The sequence below is a fragment of the Electrona antarctica genome, assembly GCF_951216825.1.
Source record: "Electrona antarctica genome assembly, chromosome: 3".
Taxonomy (NCBI): Eukaryota; Metazoa; Chordata; class Actinopteri; order Myctophiformes; family Myctophidae; genus Electrona; species Electrona antarctica.
In genome coordinates this window covers 35351305-35375248 of record NC_136808.1, presented here as the reverse complement: position 1 = coordinate 35375248, position 23944 = coordinate 35351305, and the positions used below count along the sequence as shown (strand labels likewise).

General features: G+C 43.8%; 1 protein-coding gene across 1 annotated transcript in view; it reads left to right on the top strand.

The window, feature by feature from the left end:
• hcn4 (hyperpolarization activated cyclic nucleotide-gated potassium channel 4) overlaps positions 1 to 23062 on the top strand; it is a 170703-nt gene extending 147641 nt beyond the window's left edge. Inside the window, exons 8-10 of the mRNA XM_079496095.1 lie at positions 14974 to 15138; positions 20712 to 21416; positions 21858 to 23062. Coding sequence (XP_079352221.1) covers positions 14974 to 15138; positions 20712 to 21416; positions 21858 to 22846 — 1859 coding nt within the window. The 3' untranslated portion in view covers positions 22847 to 23062. The remainder of the gene's footprint in view (positions 1 to 14973; positions 15139 to 20711; positions 21417 to 21857) is intronic.
• Positions 23063 to 23944: the final 882 nt, after the last annotated feature.

Sequence of the window (23944 nt, the reverse complement as noted above, 5' to 3'; positions counted from 1 at the left end):
TGTCTGTCTGTCTGTCTGTCTGTCTGTCTGAATAAGTGCGTGAGTCAGGGGAGCAGTTAGCAGTGGAGGAGCCAGGTAATCCGCTCAGCCCGTTAACAGAGTTAATACCTCAGTATTGCTGAGTGATGATGATGATGACGCAGCACCACCTCAAACAACTCCTCCGAACCTATAAAAGTATCCGTGTTCATAATGAGACTTGGGACATACTTAACGAGTCCCCAAAAGTCCAATCTTTAATTGCTTCCTGTCAGATGAAAACGTAATGCGTGATTACATCCGCAATCCCTTCGGGAATAATCCTGAACCCATGATTTAATGCACCTGTGTGATTCCTCCAGCTAGGCACATGCAGGACAGCTGATAATCGTCACAGAGACACTGTTGGTTCTGCTGCTCATTTTAAACATTTGAGCTGAGAAATGGGCAATGTAACATACAGTAAAAACGTACTTCAGCACTGGTCCTTTCTCTCCACCGCACGGTGCACGACGCGAACAGTATTTAGATCCCATCGGTCCCATACACTGAATGGCACGGGGCGGTCGGCTGAGACTGTGATTGGTTGAGGCACAACGTGCCTCCATTTTGCATCACAATAAAATAAATGCCATCGCAGCCAGACTTTAATAGTGTTGCACTGCTAGTGTGGAACAGCATGTGGCATGACATGATATGATATGTGATATACAGTACAATATGACATTATGTACAAAAGTAATAATTTGTAATATGATCCGATGCAACATGGATGACATTATGGTTAATAAAAAAAAATTAAATCAATGAAAAACCAAAAAAGCTACAGACCCACAATGAAATGCGTTGTGTTTGTAGATCTTTGTCTTTTTCCCGCTACAACGCTGTTACAAAGGTGCCGTTTCACAAGGAATAAAAGGCTGCGGGTTGCAGTGGTTGTTAACTTCTGCTTTCTCTCTGGTAGTTGACAGCCCTGGTGAGAACAGAGCTGCAGGACACAGGATGCTTCATCACGGACGCAGTGCAGCCCTGGCTGCACACACACGATCACACAGTTTTACTACTACTTGTTAGCTGTCGTGTACAGTACATACACTGAATGAGCCATAGCCTTGCGATGCGATGTGTTGTGAGCTGATAGATCAGATTTCGGTCTAGAGGGAAAATAGGAGGTGGCCTCTAGTAGGCTATAGTAGACCCCTGGAGGACCATGGTCAAGGAAGTGGGGATAGGGTAGTTTAGGTTATAACCTGCAACACTGGAATACTGGGACAAAATATGCACTGAAAACATCTCTCTCCCTCTCTCCCACACTCTCTCTCTCTCTCTCTCTCTCTCTCTCTCTCTCTCTCTCTCTCTGTCTCTCTCTCTCTCTCAACATTTACACACAAACAGAGGTGCCCGCCTCGAACGCCTCACAAAGAATACCCTTTGAGGTTAGGTGTAGGTCACTAAGAGAGAGCGTGGATTCTTCTAACAAAACTGTGTTTTGTCTCGGAATCATCGGCGAGACTATGCCGTGGTGTATAGATAATCGTTCATCATGGCCTGAGCGTATCCAACAGAGAGGTCATTGCCCGAGGCTGGGTGCAAGGCCAACAACCAATCATTTATTCATCACAGATACCCATAGCCTTATTCATTCACAAAGACAAATTGTAGCTCAGCCGTTCGTTTGCTTTCTGCACAATGGAGAGAAGCAGCAGTGCTAGGCTTACGCCATCCCTGAAGTCCAACTCCAAAACCTCAACCAAAATCACATGTTCCCGTCTATTATGATATTCATTACCTGTTACTACCTCACCCTCCATTTATTGATGTATTTCTCATTTGAATTGACTAACGACATGTTTTGTTTTCATTAAAAACTGGACAGCGTTTGCGTTATACATTTTAGTTTTTTGTGTTGGCTATCGGCTAGCACAGGGGTGCCCACACATTTATGACGTGAGATCTACTTTCAAAATGACGAGCTCAACAAGATCTACCCACTGAAAAAATAATTGTACCATTGCTGAAAATAGTTTAAATATATAATGTACCTGGAGGGCTTTGGAGAGGGGGTGAAATTATGACAGGCAGTTTCTGCTGTCAAAATATGACCCCCCAGTATTTAACTTAAACGTCCAATGCATTCTCAATGGCAATAGCACAAACTTTGGCATGCTACTAGTCCTACATACATACATACATACATACATATACATACATACATACATACATACATACATACATACATACATACATACATACACCTAGAAACCCCATTCAAACCTATTTAGGTTAATCTTACGGTGGACATGTTTGCCTGTAAAGAAATCTTTGAAATGTTTCATAGTTTTAGAAATATAGTGCTTTCAAATTTGAGAAATTCACCATGGGGCTCAATGGCAGATATTGGCACGTCAAAAAAGCACTTTCACCTAGAAACTCCATTCACACTTTTTATAATTCAGTTTACTGTGGAGACACATGCTGGAACTTTTTACTTTGAAATGATTTGTAGTTTCGGAGTTATTTAACTTAAACGCCAAATGCATTCTCAATGGCAATATAGCACAAACTTTGGCATGCTGCTAGTCCTACATACTTACACATAGAAACCCCATTCAAACCTATTTAGGTTCATCCTACGCTGGACATGTTTGCCTGAAAATAAATCTTTGAAATGTTTCATAGTTTTAGAAATATAGCGCTTTCAAATTTGAGAAATTCACAATGGGGCTCAATGGCAGATATTGGCACGTCAAAAAAGCACTTTCACCTAGAAACTACATTCACACTTTTTATAATTCAGTTTACTGTGGAGACACATGCTGGAACCTTTTACTTTGAAATGATTTGTAGTTTCGGAGTTATTTAACTTAAACGCCAAATGCATTCCCAATGGTAATATAGCACAAACTTTGGCATGCTGCTAGTCCTACATACTTACACCTACAAACCCCATTCAAACCTATTTAGGTTCATCCTACGCTGGACATGTTTGCCTGAAAATAAATCTTTGAAATGTTTCATAGTTTTAGAAATATAGTGCTTTCAAATTTGAGAAATTCACAATGGGGCTCAATGGCAGATATTGGCACGTCAAAAAAGCACTTTCACCTAGAAACTACATTCACACTTTTTATAATTCAGTTTACTGTGGAGACACATGCTGGAACTTTTTACTTTGAAATGATTTGTAGTTTCGGAGTTATTTAACTTAAACGCCAAATGCATTCTCAATGGCAATATAGCACAAACTTTGGCATGCTGCTAGTCCTACATACTTACACCTACAAACCCCATTCAAACCTATTTAGGTTCATCCTACGGTGGACATGTTTGCCTGCAAAGAAATCTTTGAAATGTTTCATAGTTTTAGAAATATAATGCTTTCAAATTTGAGAAATTCACAATGGGGCTCAATGGCAGACTGTGGCATGTCAAAAAAATCACTTTCACCTAGAAACTACATTCACACATTTTATAATTCAGCTTACTGTGGAGACACATGCTGGAACTTTTTACTTTGAAATGATTTGTAGTTTCTGAGTTATTTAACTTAAACGCCCAATGCATTCTCAATGGCAATAGCACAAACTTTGGCATGCTACTAGTCCTACATACTTACACCTAGAAACCCCATTCAAACCTTTTTAGGTTCATCTTACGGTGGACATGTTTACCTGAAAAGGAATCTTTGAAATGTTTCATAGTTTTAGAAATATATTGCTTTCAAATTTGAGAAATTCACAACGGGGCTCAATCTACCTTTTGGGCACCCCTGGGCTAGCAGACAAGTCTGCAGCGCGCTGGGTTGTGAGCTTGTACATGTGCTATTTTGAAAATGTCTTGAAAATGTGAGAACCACTGATTTAGAAGGCATGCGTAGAATCAGCCTCGGGTCTTAATGGGTTAAATTGAAATTGAAATGTGCCGAGAACACCCAAACTGCCTTCCCCCAAATGATCATACATGCACGCAAGCACGCACACACGCACGCACGCACGCACGCACGCACACACGCACTCACACACTCCAGATGCACACACGCCTATGTACACAGTACTGTACTGTACATGCACCGAAAATGTCTTTCTATATTAGTTTCTCCTGTCCTCCCTTTCTCCATTTTCTCTCTCACACTTTTCTCTGTCTCTCCCACACACACACTCACTCTAGCCGTTCGCCCCTGAAATAATTGCACTACCTGCATTCTCTCTAAGCGGGGAAATTCAGACTGCAGCGTTCAAATGCTTAATTTATGTTCTGGCGTACGGCATTGTCGCCGCTCGCCAGGAAATAGACGATCTACAAGCTCACAATGCGTTACGATGCGACACATTATATGCTTATAGTTCGGCTATTTCTGGGGCGAGCCACACGTCGTACAACGAAGTGTAAATCGAGGCTTTCAAACCCTTTCCTCTCGTCGCGAATCTGGGCGAGATCACGTTTAGATAATGGACTCCTGGGACGTGGCTTTTCCAGCAGTGGTGGAAAGTAACTCATTTAATTTACTCAAGTACTGTACTTGAGTACAATTTTGATGTACACTACTTTTACTTTACTAGAGTGTTTCCAGTGTGTTGTACTTTTAATTTTACTCCACTACAACGCAGAGTCAAATACTTATTTTTTTTTACTAGTTACTTTCTAGATTTCAATTATTATTACAACTTCAAGGACCACTTCACCACTTTTCAACATCTCTTCATATAATTGGTCCTCACTAATGTTCATGATAAAACACCACCATTTTTTTCTGCTAGGTCTGTGTCTCATAGGAGGGCTTTGGGCAGTTCAGACATCCGTCCACCAGTGACATCATCATTAGGCAGATTTCTTTTTAAACAAGATTTGTATTAAAATATATTTAGATTTGTATTATCGTGAGAACGGTGGCTTCCATTTTTGCATTGCAACTTTTCAGGAAAAGAAAGCCTGTAGTTTCTATTGGCTTGAAATCCGCATCGATGATGTCACTGGTGGACGGGTTTCTGAACTGCCCACAGCCCTCCTATGAGACACAGATTGAGGAGAAAAGAATTGCGGTATTTTATCATGATCATTAGTGAGGACCAATTATAGGAAGAGAAGTTGAAAAGTGGTGAAGTGGTCCTTTAATTAACCACTTCAACCCTATTCACACTTTGGCCTTTTGAATATAGTCGATCAATGAGTTTGTAAATTATTTTCAAATATTGAATACATTTTAAACCTGTGAAATTGGACATTCTGCATAATGGCTACTTTGGGATGCATACGCACATTAGACCCACCAACGGACCGACATGCGGAAACAACGGTTGAACATGCGGTCGAACATGCGCTGCTCCCGTGCTTGCGGTCAGGGTTAGGTTAGGGTTTGAGGTAGGTTGTCGGTCTAATGACAGTCGGACCAATAGTATGTCTAAAATAAAGCCTGTACCCGGTACTTTTACTTTTGGTACTTTAAGTACATTTTGATGCCACACGTTTGTACTTTTACTCAAGTCAAATTGAATTACATTACAGTATTGATACTTTTATCTAAGTACAAAATTTGAGTACTCCTACCACTGCTTTCCAGTGAGAGAGCGAGAGAGAGAGCCCCAACACGTGTGTGTGTGTGTGTGTGTGTGTGTGTGTGTGTGTGTGTGTGTGTGTGTGTGTGTGTGTGTGTGTGTGTGTGTGTGTGTGTGTGTGTGTGTGTGTGTGTGTGTGTGTGTGTGCATGTGCGTGTGCGTGCGTGTGTGCATGCGCATACGTGCGACCCTCTTACACACTACACTTGACATGTGTGTTCTTCTAAACCAAGGTCACTAGTGAACAGTACACATACAGCATCCGAAGCTCCAAAGCAGCATCCAATTTTAATTGCCCCCGCATTCAATTTTAATGACCACATCGTGACATTTTGAGTGTGTTGCTGAAGCTGTAGAAGCATAGCGCGGGCACAGGGCAAATTATCACATTTTCCCTACTTAATGCTGTAATGCTTCCTGCTCTGAGTCAGTATACTGTATATAGACGAGACGTGCCACATGCATTTGCAGAAGTGAATAGATCCCATAGTATACATATGGGTCGTATATATATATCGGCGTTTCGTATATACAGTGAGTATACACACACACACACACACACACACACACACACACACACACACACACACACACACACACACACACACACACACACACACACACACACACACACACACACACACACGTATGTGTGTTGTTGTTTTTTTGGGAGGAGGGGTTTGCGGGAGCGCCAAAGATCATCGATAAATGTGATATCAGTCCAACTTGTCATTCCATATGACAAGTAGGACTGGACCCGGACTGGACATGTCGGGGGTGGTCTCAGTTTCATTAGATGTACAGCAAGATGGAGCTCCAGGGGAGAAACACCGTGTTCTCCAAAATAAGCACAGTGAGTGAACAACGGCATCTGGCATTAACGGCCACTTTGGACATAACCTCACATAACTGACACTAAAACCTTAAGTGTCGGTATCAAAAGTTTAATTTCTCAAGTGGATAGTGAGTCAGCTAATGGTGGGACAGGGAGGGAGGTAATGGTGCAGCAGCCAGTGGCGGCGGCAGCATTAGCTGTGTCACTCTGTGCAAAGAGCAATGCAGAGGGAGCGAGCCTCACTCCAAAGTAAGCTGGTTCTGTTGATTTCACGCAGGATTTGGGGAGCATTGAGATGAGTCAAAGGAGGCGGATTAGAGCTTTCATAAATAGATAGTATAGGCCTACATGTAAACGACGTGCTGCTGCTGTCAACAGACCAGGGCGTGTCAGAGGTCAGCTGTGACACGCTGAAGGTCACCGTTACATATCGACTTTAATGTTTCCCTTTTGTACAATTGTGTCGCACGCCAAACCATGGCAGATGCTTGACACTCCTGCCTACAGTGCCTAGTGCCTATATACCATTCCATTAGTCGATATCAGTGGTGTAAACTTTAGGACTACGAAACCTAATTTATGCTCTGCAGCGTGACGGTGGCGAGGATAACAGACCCACAGCTCACAGCCGCGACACGTTGTGAGCTTGTAGGTTTGCCATTCTCGGCACAAGACACCGCACTACTATTCTGACAAAGTTTGCCCAATCTGGCATGTGGGTGTGCTGAGCTGAGCTGAGCTTTCCGGGGGAGGGGGGCATGTCCCCTCCTTTCCATTTAGCCCCTTCAACATGCAGTGATGTGTGCTAATCTCCTATATTGTGCAGCACTGAGCGGGGCTGTGTTACATGTTTTTCCTTTTCTCACACCTCCCTCTACACTATGAGTTCAGATGGCACTGCGACTAAATGTCCTGTCTTCCCTGTGAAAGACTGAAATGAGATGAGGCCTGGAAGGATATCCCCCCCCCCCCAATCTCTCTCTCTCTCTCTCTCTCTCTCTCTCTCTCTCTCTCTCTCGCTCTCGCTCTCTCTCTCTCTCTCTCTCTCTCTCTCTCTCTCTCTCTCTCTCTCTCTCTCTCTCTCTCTCTTCCTTCTCATTCCCCCAACCCCCCCCCCCCCCCCCCCCCTCTCTGGCTCGAGTGTTTCATCTCACTGGCAGTGCTGGTTTCAGCCAGAAAGCGATGGGACAAGAGGATTTAACTCACAGCCACGACTTTGCTGCTCCCCTCTCTCCAGAGGGGATTACTGGAGCTAGGCTGCAAAAAAGTGGATGCACACGCACGCATGCACGCACGCTTACACTCACACAAACTCACACACACACACACACACACACACACACACACACACACACACACACACACACACACACACGCATACACTGCAGTGCGCACATACCTTGTGCGTAGAGAGACAGACCCGGGATTGCCCTGGGTGTACCCACGTATAGTACTGTATGAATATACCGGTGTTATAATATAATATTATAGCCTATATGCAAGCTATCATTCTGTACACTTGTATACTATACACAGTGACTTACATATAGCGTGCGGTGCAACATGCATGTGTACTGTGTACACTGCACTGTGTACACAGTACACATGTGCAGTAACCAAGATACAGTATACACACATGCAGATTGTAAACATATGCCTGCATACTGTATGAGCTGATGCACGTTCTCTCTCTCTCTCTCTCTCTCTCTCTCTCTCTCTCGCACGTACGCACGCACGCACGCACCCACGCACACACACACACGCACGCACGCACGCACGCACAGCACGTTTGTATACTGTACTTTACACACATACTGTGCATCTCCCTCCCTTTCCAGCATCAAACCACTCATGCATACTGTACATAGCTTGTCTGTCTCTCTCTCGTTCTCTCTCTCTCTCTCTCTCACACATACGTATCTAACACACGTGATATAATCTTGAATATTACATGCACCAGGCATCACTCCCTGTGCTTTTCACATCACTTAAATTATGAAAATCAAAATATATAGCACATGTACGCACGCACGCACACACACACCTACACGCACACTCACACTTGCAGAGTACTTTCTCCTTTTGGTACTTTTGGTATTTTGAATTCCGAAAACGCACGCACGCACGCACGCACGCACGCACGCGCACACACACACAGTAGAAAACTTTTTTAAAAAACTAAAAAAATTAAAACTTAAAAAAAGAAGAAAAAAACTTACAAAAAAGAAGAAAAAAAAGAAAATAAAACTTAACAAAAAAGAGAACAAAAAAAAGAAACAAAAAAAAGAAAAGACTGCCACAACAGCTGCGTTCGCTTCCCGCGTTCACGCGTCTTACTTAATCTTACTTAAGTCAAAATACTGAATAATTAGCAGAGGTTTCATCTTGCGTCTTCCGCAGAGTCAAACAAGAAGAGGTATAGCACACGTACAGTATAGGCTATAGTATATGCTCGCGTGTGGTCAATGCTGAAATGCAGACGGTGCACACTTTTTTTAAAAAACTATGGCATTCCATACTACGTATATAGCATATAACGGTGGACTACACTGGTCTCTTACTCCTGAGGTGCCCAGGTATTATACTCTCTGAGGCTGTGGGCTATATGTGGCTGCATGCAGTGCTGCACGCACATGCACAATTGCACACGCACGCACGGACGCACAAATGCACATTCACACAATTCATATTTATGCCATGTTTGTATACAGTACGTGCGAATATGGACGTCAAGTGATGACGCTGAGAATTGAAGGGATTGGATCAGATAAGTTTTATACTTCTACCTACTGTATATCCTTTTTGAACATGTCCGTTATTTGTAGTATTGTTTGTTGTTGCCTGTGGGTATTTTTGTATTGCTTTTTGGTTGTTGATTTTGTTGTCTACTTTTAAAATGTTCGAAATAAAGCTTTTCATTCATTCACGCACGCACGCAGGCACGCATGCACGGACACACGCACACACGCACGCACATAGTACCAAACATCTAAGAGGGTGTAGAAGTGAGTGAGAAACAGACAAAGGGAGTTGTAAAGTGGGGGGTGAAATTGGGTTGGATGACATTGCACAGCAAAGTCTAAATCGGCGCTTAAGAGAGTGCACAATGATGTGGAAATGGGTTTGTGAGGGAAAAATGTGAATGTGATAGTGAGCGAGCGCCACAGACGACAGGGCGAGGCAGGGCTAGGACTGATGAGATGAAAGCTTAAAGAGAGAGAGCGTGCACGCTTTAATGTGGTGCGATAGTAAAGCCAAGTGCCTCGCACGCTTACAAACAACACGTACAAAGCGGAATTCGTTCTAGCCTCCGCTCGCTCTCAAACGCTTCCTTACACACTCAACCACACACACACACACACACACACACACACACACACACACACACACACACACACACACACACACACACACACACACACACACACACACACACACACGTTTGTGTGTGTGTGAGGGGCGTACAATGTTGAAGGCGTTCAAATAGCTGATGAAATGTCCCGCTCGTCCCCAGCGGTTCTTGTATTATTGTATTTGTTTTACTGAGGTTTAATGTTAGGGATACGTTTAGGCTTAGGCATAGTTTTACTTGGATATTGAAGGTCACAACAACAGAGAGGAGAAACGGGATCCAGTGGACAATGACATCACAGCTCGATGACCTAGACTTCGCGGACGACATCGCTCTGCTTTTGCATACTCAAAAGCAGATGCAAGAGAAGACAAGAGTGCTGGCAGACACCTCATCACAAGTTGGCCTCACCACCCATAAAGGGAAATCAGAAGTCCTCAAGGTCAACACAACACACAGAGATCCAGTGACGCTGGATCTCTGCGGCCATATCCACTTGACCTCATCACATTTGTGAAGATGGCTATCGCCGCTTTTAGGCCAAGGAGTGTTTTTCGTCCAAAACTAATGCTTGGAATGGATTCAGAATCATGAAAACCCCCTAGTTTGACATGTCACATGCTACTTAAAGTATGATGAAATTTTGCCTTATGTCTATGGTGAGGTATAGAAAAATGTCCATAACTTTTTTTCGCGATGTTTCCGGCAGAGCAGACCTCTCATTCTGTGGACCTTAATGACCAAGTGAATAGAAAAAACACAAATATAAAGTATGTCATGACATCACAGGTAAATCCTTAACCGTTGAGCTTTTGGGCCTGTGGCTCCCCGGCTATTAGATGGAAACCGCAAGGCACAAGAAAGAGAGGGAGGCCGAAGAAGACCTGGCGCAGTGACCTTGAGACTGACATCGAGCAGTGTGGTACTGACATGGAAACAGCTGGAAAAGAAGGCCCAGAATAGAGGACTCTGGCGGACTGTAGTCAACGGCCTATGCTCCATGAAAAGGAGCGATAGGCTTAAACAAACAACAACAACAATAGTTTTACTGAGGTTAAGTTTAGGAATACCTAGTTGCCAGATTTGACCCGGGCGAGCGTGTTCTTGAATTTCTTGTATTCATAAGCATGTGCACAAACACACCGTGTTTTCATTGTGCGGGAGCTGTACAAGCTGTACAGCTTATGTTGTGTTTTTTTTTCTTATAGCGGGACGCAGCAGACCAGGGCCAATAGACCTCGTATAGCTCTTGCTTTGAAAATGTGCATTAAGTGCCTCAGCAGCATATATTGCATTACAGAAAGGACACCTTTTTTAATAACCCTAGAAAAATAATCACATCTCCATTGTCAGTTTTTAGGGCATGTATAGCCGATGCGTTCATCCAGAGCAACTTACAAAGTGCACGATTAAGGAGAAAGTGGCATGAACACTAGTCAACAAACAACAGGGTGAATACTGGGGAAGTGCATAGAGTGCAAAGAAAACAATTACATGCTTAGGGTCTCCAGTCTTGGAGAAGATACTTTAGTTACAACTGCACTTTGATCGCTTTTTCTGTCTACACAGAATATGTTTTTAATGTGTTAGTGATGCATTGTGAGTTTGTTTGGCAAATATTCCTAATATGGATGCTGGGGTTCATGTGGTGCTACAAAGTACTGTAACTATAGGATATCAAACCTAACAATATAGGATAATTAAGACCCTGTCTACGGTGCATTTATAAAGCTACTTATAATGCATTATGATTGGCTTCTAACACAGTTTACTGTTTTAAGCACCCATAAGTAATCTTATATAGCAATAATTGCAATACATCATAAAGCATTTTGTAATGACTTTCTTTCATTACAAATTTCTTTGAATTGAATTGCTGGTAGATATATCCTTGATCATATAATTTCTGCCTACATCTCCAGGAATGTCATTATTTCATATAGACGTATGTTTATAATGCATTATACACATATGGGATTTAGGGTGTTACGCAACATTCTATGTAAATAACATAGCAAACTAGAAAAAGTGCCCCTCGCGGCACAGGTCTCCACCAGGATAATAGCAATTGACAATTAACAATTTAGGCATATAGCAGACGCTCTTAATCCAGAGCGATTTACATGAAGCGTTTAAGTTCTGCAGAAATTGGCCTCATGTTGGCGCAACAACAGGCAGATGTGGAAAATGCAGGGCAAAGGTTTTGTCTTGGCCTCTAGGGAGTGAGCACGGAAAGTTGTACACGGATTGGTGCAATTACAGGTAGGAACATGAATTGGCCTGTTATAGCACCACCATGAGTCCACTTTTTCAAGTGGCATTTCTTCCTCTGCCTATAGTGGAAATGTGAGACATGGCCAAAGCATTTGCATGGGTCGCCAAAAACTAGGTCTAGCTTAACCTTATTAATCCACAGCTTCTTAGAGTAAACCCAGGGTTTAGGATTCACACACATGAAAAGTCAGAGCCCAGGGCTAACATTGGTAGGACACTGAAAGCACACAACTTGTTTACGCTCAGTGCAAGCAAGCAACCGACCTCTTTGATTGAACAACAAATATTCTGTTCCTTTGTTTCTATAACCTCGTTGCACAATGGCGAGTTAACCCCGCTGTTTTGGGAAATAAACCCTGCTCCAGTCAGTGTATAGGCTTTAGGAAGGCCCCTAGGCTAAGGGTGGACATATCGTCTCTGTTGAATTGAACTGGAAACCACTTTGTCCAAAACTGCTATTTTTCAGGATTCTAATCTGAACGTAGCAAAAATAGCAGATCTACAAGCTCACGTTTCGAGTTTGTGGATGTGCTACTTTTGATGCTTTTGTGTGACGCTGTAGTGGTATGATCAAGTATAGGCCGTGCATTTACGATAAAAACAACACAAAAACACAAAAAGTTAGAATATGGAGATAAGAGGTTTCTGCCAGACGTTGACTCACACCGTTTTTGAATGCTTCCGTCATACAGTCGATGTCCCTCCCAACTCCTCGCCGCTTCCATATTATCTTATTGTCTAGTTGCGCAACAATAATTGAAACCTATATAGCTTTCTGCTTAGCAGAAATGGAGTCAGAAGATACTGTAAAATGTAAAGATATATATATATTTTGAACGGGAAAAAGTACATTTAGTTCTCAAAGTGGGGTCCAGGGAGCCCTCAGGGTTCCTTAAGGATATGTAACCCTGAGAGTGCACAAATGGAACCAAATACACCAGTAAACGCCTCGCTGAAATTTGAGAGAGGGAGAGTGAGTGACTCGCTCGCTAATTGACTTTGATTACTCAGATCTTTTCATCAGGTCTAGGGGGACATGGGCACGCTTCTATTTACAAGCATATACAAGCCTGCTTCTCTAAGATCAAAAACTCATCATTTAACAAAAAAATAAATAAAACATGTTTTTACCTCTATTACTTTGATCTGTTTTGCTTGGGTTTTATTTTTTATTATGTACAGCCCATTGATTTGCAGTCCCTGTACGACAATGTGGTATAGAATTATTATTGTTAACAGTTTAAACGTTGTGCGTGTCCTGTCCATGCGTGTCCTGTCCATGCGTGTCCTGTCCATGCGTGCGTGCGTGGCTGCAGCACTACATCTTACATTGAAGACTATTTGAGGATAACCTTTTCACTGTCTCAGATGTGCTCTCATAGGCTACGTGTGGAGATGGAGAGGTGGAGCTGCATAGTATACCTGAGCAGCGTATGTGTCAATGTGAGACTTGTATACAAATCGAACAGCACATACTGGCGTGTCCCCCAGCTCCCCTCACACAAGACATCAGAAGGAAATATGATGATCTGATATTGAGCTCACTCTTTGTGAGCACTAACAGAGGAACTTTGATGTCTTCACCTCCCATAATGTATGAATGAATGAACCATTGTAAAGCGATTTGAGTGCTTGGAAAAGCGATATAAAAATGCAATTCAACGTCATCATCATCATCATCATCATCATCATCATCATCATCATCATCATGCACTTTGTGCATTGGGCCACGTGCTATAAGGGCTACGTGCAATATGGACATCATGTTTTTTTCTCTTCCTTCTCATATCCTTATGTATTTATTTATTTAAATGACTACTGCTCAGCCCATATCTACTGTTACTACTGTAATTAATGTATCCTCCTCCTTACTGACATGTTTGCACTATTGGTGAGATGCGAAAATACTTTTCGCTGTGCTGTACTTGTACTGTACATTGACAATAAATTGAATCTCATCTCATCTCATCATGATCAGCTACATGCCTGCCTGCCACGGAGCAACAGAAAGCTCCTGTTGTTGGAATTTTGTAAATCATTTAGTAATCGATGAAGCAATGGGAGTCGAGACAATATTGTAGGTGATGCTTGTAGGTGTACATGATAGCATGGGGAGAAGTACAATAACACTCAGTCGGTGGTACGCAGTGGTGGTAAAAGTATCAATACTGCAATGCAGAAATACAAGTAAAAGCCCAGAATAAAAAAAATCATAATATTCTAATAATCAAAATCTATAAAGTAACTTGTAACCAAAGTTTTGAAATAAATGTAGTGGATATGTACAATATTTGGATCCGAGATGTAGTGGAGTAGAAGTAAAAGTATTGGAAATACTCAAGTAAAGTACAAATGTCTCAAAAGTGTACTTCTGGGCAGGAACCCCTTTTGGTGTTTTAAGCTTTAGGCCTCACTCAGACCTTTACTGCATTGCTGTATGCTTGTTGGATGAATGTTGTGTAGTGTCATGGCCGCCCCAATGCATTTCCAATGGGAGTCACATGGTTTGACACAACATTTGTGTTGTATGAGGGGGAGGGGCGCAGTCGAAACACAGCCGAAAGCCATACAACAGCTTGTAGTCCAAAATGTGGACTACAAACCATGTGCCAAAATGCAGTTTTCTATGCATTTAATAACACAATCAGTGCCGGGATTCCTTCAAAATAGAAGCTCTGGGGTGCCGGAAAGACATGGTTTTTACAGTTTTTTTACTTACTAAAATACATGAACTTGTGTACTGGCGCCCTCTACTGAAAGTGACGTCAGACTTCGGTGCTCTATGTCTTGCAAATGGTAAAAGGCGAAATAGCGACATCTGCTGGGTCATTTATAGGAACAGCGGGCTGGTTTGCCACCTTGATTGTACCTTTTAACATTTTCATACCTGGGTTTTTCGACTATTGATTGGACCCAATGTTTTATGCAATTGTGTCAATAAAATAAGTAAGTAACTAACTATTGAACTGTGTGTGTTACAGAGATCTGCTTGCTGACTCGAGGCAGGAGGACGGCCAGCGTGCGAGCAGACACCTACTGCCGCCTGTACTCCCTGTCGGTGGACAACTTCAACGAGGTGCTGGAGGAGTACCCCATGATGAGGAGGGCCTTCGAGACGGTGGCCCTGGACAGACTCGACCGCATCGGTGGGTCTACACTTTAATTTATTAACCAATTCAAATCATTTGGTGTTTTATACTTTTAAGCATTGTGTTATACTTTTAGCTATTGAAAAATAGCAGATCTACAAGATCATACAAGCTACGAGCTGCTATTTTTTAAACATCGTAAGAATTGTGGCGCAAATCTTTGAATGTATATTCTTTCAGAGTGAACGGAACAACATATTTTCAGATGGGGGTCCGCTGCCAAATACATAAAAGTATGGGGGTCCTTGACATGAAAGAAGTTGAGCACCACTGACATAGAAACTTTTTTTCAGAAAACTTTTAGGATTTAGAAGACTTTTTTAGAATCTGCCTGTTAATTAAGTAAAAGTACCAATACCACAATGTAGGGAAATTCTCTGTTATGAGCAAAAGTCCATTATTCACAATTTACTTCAGTAAAAGTAGAAAAGTAAATATAATATACTAATATAATAGACTCTGTTACAAGTAAAAGTCTGGAATTAAAAATGTGCTTGAGTAAAAGTGCAAAGGTATTGGCATCCAAATGTAGGCTACTTAAAAGGAACCCTGGGTGATAGCAGTTTAATTACTGCTCCATGGTGGTGGACTAGGACAAGACTGAGCTTGGTGCTGCTGGTGGGTGGTGGACACTGGACAGCGAGTGAGAACCGGGAAGACACCGGCTGCCTGTGGGTTGACCAGTAGTATAGGCTACCAGCCAGGAGCCTGAGGAGCGCATCTTTCGTCTGCAGTGCTTGCGGTTCTCACTCGCTGTCCTTCTCGTTTTAGGTCGTTTTACCACCATGTAGCAGCAATGTCTCTGTCTGCGCTGCGCTCGGCCAAACGACTCAAACCATAATCTAAAAAGGCTGAACAGACATGCTATCGCTATGCCATTTGTTGACGACAAGTCAACGAGACGAGTGACGTCATACATGTGCCAGACACAGACACTGTAAAATGGCGCCCCCCTTAGGTTTAAATTATTAACTATTTTTAAAGTGAAGAATACGTTACGTATGTCGCTTGTGTTTTACATTTTAGTTATAGAGGGCAAGTATAATCTTAGCAGTATAAGTCTTATCACCCAGGGTTCCTTTTAAAGCACTCATTATGCAGAATGTCTCATTTCCCAAGTTTTCGCGACACATTGTAGATTGGCTATTTTCAAATGGCCAAAATGTATAGGGCTGAAGTGGTTACTGGTTAGTGTATGTTTTGTAATAATAATTCAAATCTAAAAAGTAACTAGTATAATGTTTTCAGATCATTGTAGTGGAGTACAAGTTAAATATTTGCCTCTGAGATGTAATGGAGTAGAATTAAACATACTGAAAATTGGAAATACTCCAATAAAGTACCTGCAAATTGTACGTATTACTGTACAGTACTTACTTTACACCATGATATTACTCTGACCCTTCCACAGTGTTGGTAATAATAATCAGCGAGTAGTTAGGCAAATATATACATTATAAAAGGTTATTTGAATTCGGTAAAAATAAAGAAATGGGGAAAAAGAACAGGTACACCTGTAAATTTACACAGTGTACTAAAGATGAATGCAGGTGCCAGATATCAGGCATGTACTGTAGGTGTGATTTAAAGGGCCACTTCACCCCTTTTGCAACCAGATCTTATTTTAATTATGTTTGGGAGACAAGAAACAAGTTCCTGTTTTTTTTATGTGGGTCATGTGGTTTTTAGATATTTTTTTATTTCAATGTGTCGGTGATGTCACAGACACTGGTCTCACTTCTTTCCTGGACTACAATTACCATAATGCTTTGGTGCACTCACCCTACCTTGTGAAGAGGGGGAGGCCCTTTAGCCTTAGTTCTATTCAAAAATACCAAGATCACGTGTTGCGATGCAACGCGTTATGTGACCTTGTTGCTACTTTTGGTACTGTACATTTTGAATGCTAGACTTTTACTTGTAACAGAGTAGTAGTACAGTATATCTACATTGGAGTATTGAGGCCACTGTAGAGTCCCGCCTCAAGGCTCAAGCAGGGCCAAAACAATGAAAAGAACAATCCTCATAAACTCTTTCCAAATACATTTTCTTTGCATTTTTCAGTCAGAACACGCAGTGTTGGTAATCTCAGTGTAATAATGCCCTAGAGGACTCACTTTGCTGTGATTATGCTCACACCTCCAGGCTCCAGCACACAGCCACAGAGTTCTAGTTCACACACTTCTCTGCTATTAAAGGTTTCATGACATTCATTTTCATTTATTTTTTTTCTTTTAGGTTTGATTACCTCAATTACACCCACACAACCTGAACTTTGACCATTTCCTGTGGTCTGGTGTTTTCTCTGTGTATTCTGAAGCCTTTTGAGCTGCAATATATAGATTTGTGGACTCTTACCTCACAGTCCACAGGCAAATCAGAGCACTTGTTTGAGCCAGAAAACCCCAGACCACAGAACATCTACTGAATGTTAAAAGTTCAGGGTTTTTTTTGCGTGCAATTGAGCTCAGAAAACCTACAAAAAAATTAAGAAATGTAACGATGTAACAATCCCTTTTACTGCTATAGGAAAATGCTCCGACACCGTATTGAACCCATCCTCTACAAATGCCCCTCATTTTAGAATTCCTCAAATTAACCGCCAAATTATATATAATGATATAATGATATAATGAATATGGACTATAGAGACAAGAAGTTTCAACTAGACAGCACCTACAGTATAACACATGCATGCATTTGACTACTTAGTCAACGCTAAACGTGGCTTCATGCTTTACGCCATGCAGTATCTTTCTTGTCTCTCAGAAGTATTCTGGTATGAGGGTCAGGTTCTGAAAGCCCTGCATGACTTCACTTAAACATACAATTGATATTCTCTCCGTAGCTGTCACTATTCCCAGCTCAGCCCAGGCAGATGAAAAATTCACAATGGGAGGCATGCCTCTATCATCACTCAAACCCTCTCTGCATGCTGCCTGCACGTTTTTTCTGTCTGTCTTTTTCTTTTTTATGTATCAAAGGCTATGTTTAGAATGGAAGATAGTAGAAATGGCTTCGGGGGCTACTCTCTGTAGAAAATGGCTGCTTTGAAAACGAGGTTGGTAGGCTGATGGGGGTTTCCGTTGAGATAGCACGTTTCTCTCCGGTGTGTGCAGTTAAGTGCCGTTCACACAAAGGAGATTATGACAGTCACTGTTCCTAAGCCCTCCTGCAGAACAAAGTACTTCACACAGCAGCCATGACAGGCTAATTAATTACAATATGACTGTTGCTGTCCGACCGGAGGTACAGTATGTGGCCGCAATGGAGGGCTTAGGTCCAGATATGGAGTTGGCCACAAACACGGTGCCTCTCTTAATCACCCACCCGTCGCTCATATCAGGACATGGAGAGATTGATCCATGGTTAATTGCATTTACTGTAATTTAGGATGGGAGGGGAGGGAGGGATGAGCAGCATTATGGAGATGCAGCAGCATCGTGAATTAACCCTGTCATCAGCACTAGGGATGGGGATTGTTCATCTTTATCCATTTTGATACCCTTATTGATCCTGCTTATCAATCCCATTCCTTACCCAAATCCATCCCACTATCGATCCTGTTCTGTTATTGGTGGTAAAGGTGGTTGCACACCGGCCGCGTTTTTCGGAAAACGGATGGAGAAACGCTGCTAAAAATCCGAATTCGCATCCGATTCGCGCCCATTGTGTGGAGACCTTAACTGTTGGTAAATTAGTTCAAACCTGGGCCACTCAGTCACTTTGATTTAATTTCCGCAGGGAAAGGCAGAGTACAATCTTCAACGAATAACCAACATTGAAGCAACATGCACAGCACAACTGCATAATTATGTTGGCAAGAAGTACAAAGCTTTATTAGAACGAAATATGTTTGTGCCAATGATTTGATTTCAATGACATGACTCTGATCTCTCCAGACTTGACATAACATCAGGTCACAATGGAATCGATTAGACGATTGATAAGCAAAAACCTTTTTTAAATTCCCGATTCTCAATAACTTCTGAATCGATCTCGTCAGTTCTCTCAATCGCTCAGGTGGTGCAGTGGTGCCTGGCCTGCCCACCACTTCGGAGGTTGTGGGTTCAAATACACTGTGGTGCAGCTTTCTTTGTCGAGCATCTATGCAAACACAATTAGCCTGTGTTCGGGTTAGGGAAGCCGAGCGGGGAGGGTGATGTCAGCAAGGAGTGTTGGGTGGAGGCTCCACGTCCTCCCGGTGGGGGCTCCTCACAGTGGCAGGTGAGTCAGTTGGTTACAACAACAGCAAGGACAACACACAAATGGGTGTGGGGAGGAATCTAAAAGGGGTCAAAAGAAAAAAGATTGTGTCATTAGAAAAGCATGCCTGAGGTTGATTTTATTTTCTTCACATAATTGGGAATATTTCATTGTGTGAATATTCTTTCACACTTCACTGTGAATTCTACATCTCAGATGCCTAGATCTCAGATGCATCATCCCTCCATATTTGGCCAAGACTAACATCAACACTGTGCTGTCATCAACATGACATCAGAGATCCACAGGGAAGCCGTTGCCGTTATCAGACCCTGTCTTGTTTATGGTGGAATTAGTTTCATATTAGCCACGTGGGTGAAATGACACAATACATACGTACATGCGTATACAGTATGTACAGATCTCTGTGGCAGATCCATTGATCTGACTTGATCTACTCTACTATATTGAGATACTCCATGGACAGCAAACGACAGAGAATACATTATCTTCATCCATGCAATAGAGCCAAGCTCTGCCAGTTCCCTTGGTGTGTCTCACATGCCTTTAGCCCAAAGCTCTAGCTGCAATGCTGTATTGTTTGTTTTTCTTACCTGTGCCTGTTATCTCCGACTCCGAGGTAAGAGGCTTGTCAAACACATACAGTAACAAACACACACACACAGCCTGGAGCGTAAGCTATCAAACTTTCCATTTATGTCCTGTTTGGTCATTTCACTCTCACTTCTCTCCCTTTCACTAACATTGTCCCCGCTCTCTTCGCCGACTCCGTCCCCATCCTTATGAACTCCCCTCCCTTTCACTAACATTGTCCCCGCTCTCTTCGTCGACTCCGTCCCCGTCCTTATGAACTCCCCTCTTGTGAATTTCAGCTACAGTACGTGTACATTATGTTCTCCTTTTTCTTTTACTTTTTTTTTACGTCCTCGGTGAGGCTGTTTCGGGATGGTCTGGTGAAATGCTATTCAAAGGGTTGTTGTCTGGGATTCACACGTTCACGGTTCCTTCGTACTCTCTTTAATATTCATCGTGCAGCAGCCTTGGGCTGAATACTCGTTGTACTTTTGTTGGAGAAATGTGCCGCTTATTATCATATAGTCACAATGAGAGTCAGGCTGCATGCCTTTGTGCAAGATAAGCTACTAACTGATCCCGGATGACTATCTTACCACCGCTCTCATCATTCTTCTCTCCCTGTTTGTGTTTGTCTATGTGCCTTGTGTTTGTTTCTATGAGGGTGTGTGTGTGTGTGTGTGTGTGAGTGTGTGCGTGCGTGTGTGCGTGTGTGCGTGCGTGCGTGCGTGCGTGCATTGCGTGTGTGCATTGCGTGCGTGCTCCTGTAGGCAAGAAGAACTCTATTCTGCAGCACAAGGTGCAACACGACCTGAGCTCTGGCGTGTTCAACTACCAGGAGACGGAGATCATCCAGCAGATCGTGCAGCACGACAGAGACATGGCCCACTGTGCCCACCTCATGCAGAACGCTCCGGCCCATTCGCCTCCCTCGCCCACGTCGGTCATCTGGGCTCCCCTCATCCAGGCCCCCCTCCAAGCGGCCGCCGCCACCACGTCGGTAGCCATTGCCTTGACCCACCACCTTCCCCCAACGCTCTTCAGGCCTCCGCTGTCCGGCCTCGGCTCCCTGAAGGACCCGCCTGTCCGGCTAAAGAAGTTCCCCACGTTTATTCCGCCCTCCGCGGCGTCCGGCTCTGCTGGGGACTCTCCTTCCAGTACCCCGTCTAAAGGGGACATGCCTTTGCTGGCCGCCTTCCGGGCCCTGCACGTGGCTTCGGTGTCGGGTTCGGCTGGTTCCGGCCAGCAGGCGTCGACCAGTGGAGGCCAGTATGGAGCTAGTGTCGCTGGAGCTGGGGCAGGGGCAGAGGCTGGGTCTAGTGCAGCGGGGGCATCTGCATTCCCATTTGGACCATATTCCTCCTCTGGTTCCCCTCCTTGTAGCACGGCCCAGCTGCACCCTCAGCCCCAGTATCAGCAGCCATTTCGCTCCGGTACCCCTCCGCTCTCAAACCTGTTCCACCAGGGAGCCTCAGGTGGGAGCTCGAGTTCGGGGCTAAGTGTAGGGGCAGGTAGAGCCTCTGCCGGGGCCATGGGGTGGTCTCCTGGTGGCGCCGCTGGACGTTCTGCGGAAGGGGCCACCGGAGGGGCGGCCGGAGTTGACAGTATTTGGATTGCAGACGACTTTACAATCGGAGCCACGGTACCATCCGGTGAGAACTTTAGAATGGGCAGAGCTTCCCGTGGCTCAATAGGAGGGCTTTCTTGCGGGTCAGTGGGAGGGATGTCCTCTGGATCAGTGGGAGGAGCTATGGGAGGGTCCATGGGAGGAGATTCTGGTGGATCACTGAAAAGGCATTCCAATGGATTCATGGGAGAGCCTCCTGGAGGATCAATAGGGCGAGTTTCTGTTCCATGCATGGGAGGAGCTTCTGGTGCATCAACGAGGACTCATATAGCAGGAGAGCCATCAGTAGGCGTCGTTGGAGGACATAGAGCAGAGTCAACCGCTTTGGCTGTAGGGAGCCATATAGGAGGGGCTGCAGCTGGGCATATAAGTGGGGCTTCAGGTGGAATGGCAGCCGGAGTTATGGGTTCCCCAGGTTGCCAGAGTAACGTGAGCCCCATATCTACCGGTTCGTCCAGCCCCATGCCCAGTCAGCTGCTCCATAGCCAGCCACTCCCCAAGCCTCCTCAGGTGGGCAATTTACAGCAGTTTGCAGGCGGAGGACGGACTTCTAGTGGCCTAAACCTTTTCCACTCACCTACGCAAGGCTCACCATCTCCCAGTAGAGGGCAACATAGTCAGCCTGCTGAGGGCTCGCCGTCTTCCCTGGGTCACTTTAGCCTGACAGGCTTGCAGTCTGAGTTCCTGCCTCACCAGTTGTCTCTGGAGAGGTCTGCCCTGGCCTCACTGGCACAGTATGGCTCAGCCAATGCATCACCTTGTCTCACCCCACTGGCACCCAGCCCCACTGTCCAGAGCCCAGTGACGGGCAGTACTTTCCAATTCAACGACCCCTACGGTGCCACAGCGTCCCACAGCTCTCTGCACATACCCCAGACCTCTCTCCCCTCCCAGCTCCCTGGCCACCCGCACACTGCTGGAAGAGATTCTCCACTCGGCCGCTTCTCCGAAGACATGAAACTGCTGTCCAGCTCCCATGCCTCCCTTCCCCAGGAGGTCTCCCAGGCTCTGGGCCACCCAGCCACTCGCATCTCCATGGATACCACCGGATACTACCCCTCTCCCTTCTCCTCGCCCACCCTGGTAGCCAGACCGTATAGCCTGGTGCCGGGGCACATGACGCCTCCGCCACCCATCCAGTTGTCCCCCGGGCACACGCACCAGACTCAGTACCCTGCCGCGGCCTCCGCGGCTCTGCCGCCACGGAGAGATTCTGCCGCCCGCCCCTCAGAGCTAGAACCTCAAACTGTCCGATCTAAACTCCCCTCCAATTTGTGAGGTTTGATCACACCCTCTCGTGCTCCTCTGGAAAGCGATGCAGACTAACAACCTCCCTGTGTGGCTAGCTGTGTTATTTTATTTCTGTTGTTCAGCCTTCACTGTGTTCCAATTCTCTCTCAATTAATTATCTTTAACTGTGATTCAAAACTATGAACACTTGAACCAGGTAACTGAGCTCTAGAGAATACTATTTATCTTTGTTTGTTTGTTTGTTTGTTTGTTTGTTTGTTTTCGTTGCTTTGTCCTCTCCTGTCTTTTTTTATTCATACATATATAGATAGAGATATATTTAAAAGCTACATTAACATTTACCTAGGGACTGGGAGGGTGTGAAATAATATCCCCTTAAGAGAGAGACATTTCCGTTGTTTCTATAACTATGCCAAATTCATCTGATGAGGTTTTGGGACAGACCATTCAATGGACTGACGACACACTAGTTCTTTTTCTGCAGGATCCTATGCACTAATACCTGCATGTATAAAGGCTTTGTGTGTGTTTCAAATCAGATGGATGAGAAAAAAAAGGGAAAAAAAACTGAAAAAAGAAAAGAAAACAGAATCTAACCTTTTAGCTGGAAAAAAAAACATGCTTCAAGACAGACAAACTCTTTTACCATCCTACATGGGATCACATATTGTTGATCCTCAGATGTATCTATTAATTAGATTGTACTTATTTATCCCTCTGTATAGACTTTGCAGAACATTCTGGGGATGGGTCGGAGAGGAGATTTAAGAAACCAAAAAGACTTGTCCTGTGGGGAAATCAATCTGCCTCCGTCTCATCTAATGGTTTTATTATTATTATTATTATTATTATTATTATTATTATTATTATTATTATTATTATTATTATTATTATTATTATTATTATTAACCACTTAAACCCTATATTTAGTTGACTGGAGTCTCCCAGCCCAGGGCTCTATACTAGGCCCCTTCCTGTTTTTGCTCTAGACTAAATATCACTGCTTACGTCACGTGTCGAAACGTGACATTCGACTGCTTTCATTGAATGTTCACACCGCTATAGGGTTCAAGTGGTTAATATTATTATGTTTTATTTCATACTGTATTGGGCCACCCCTTCGTG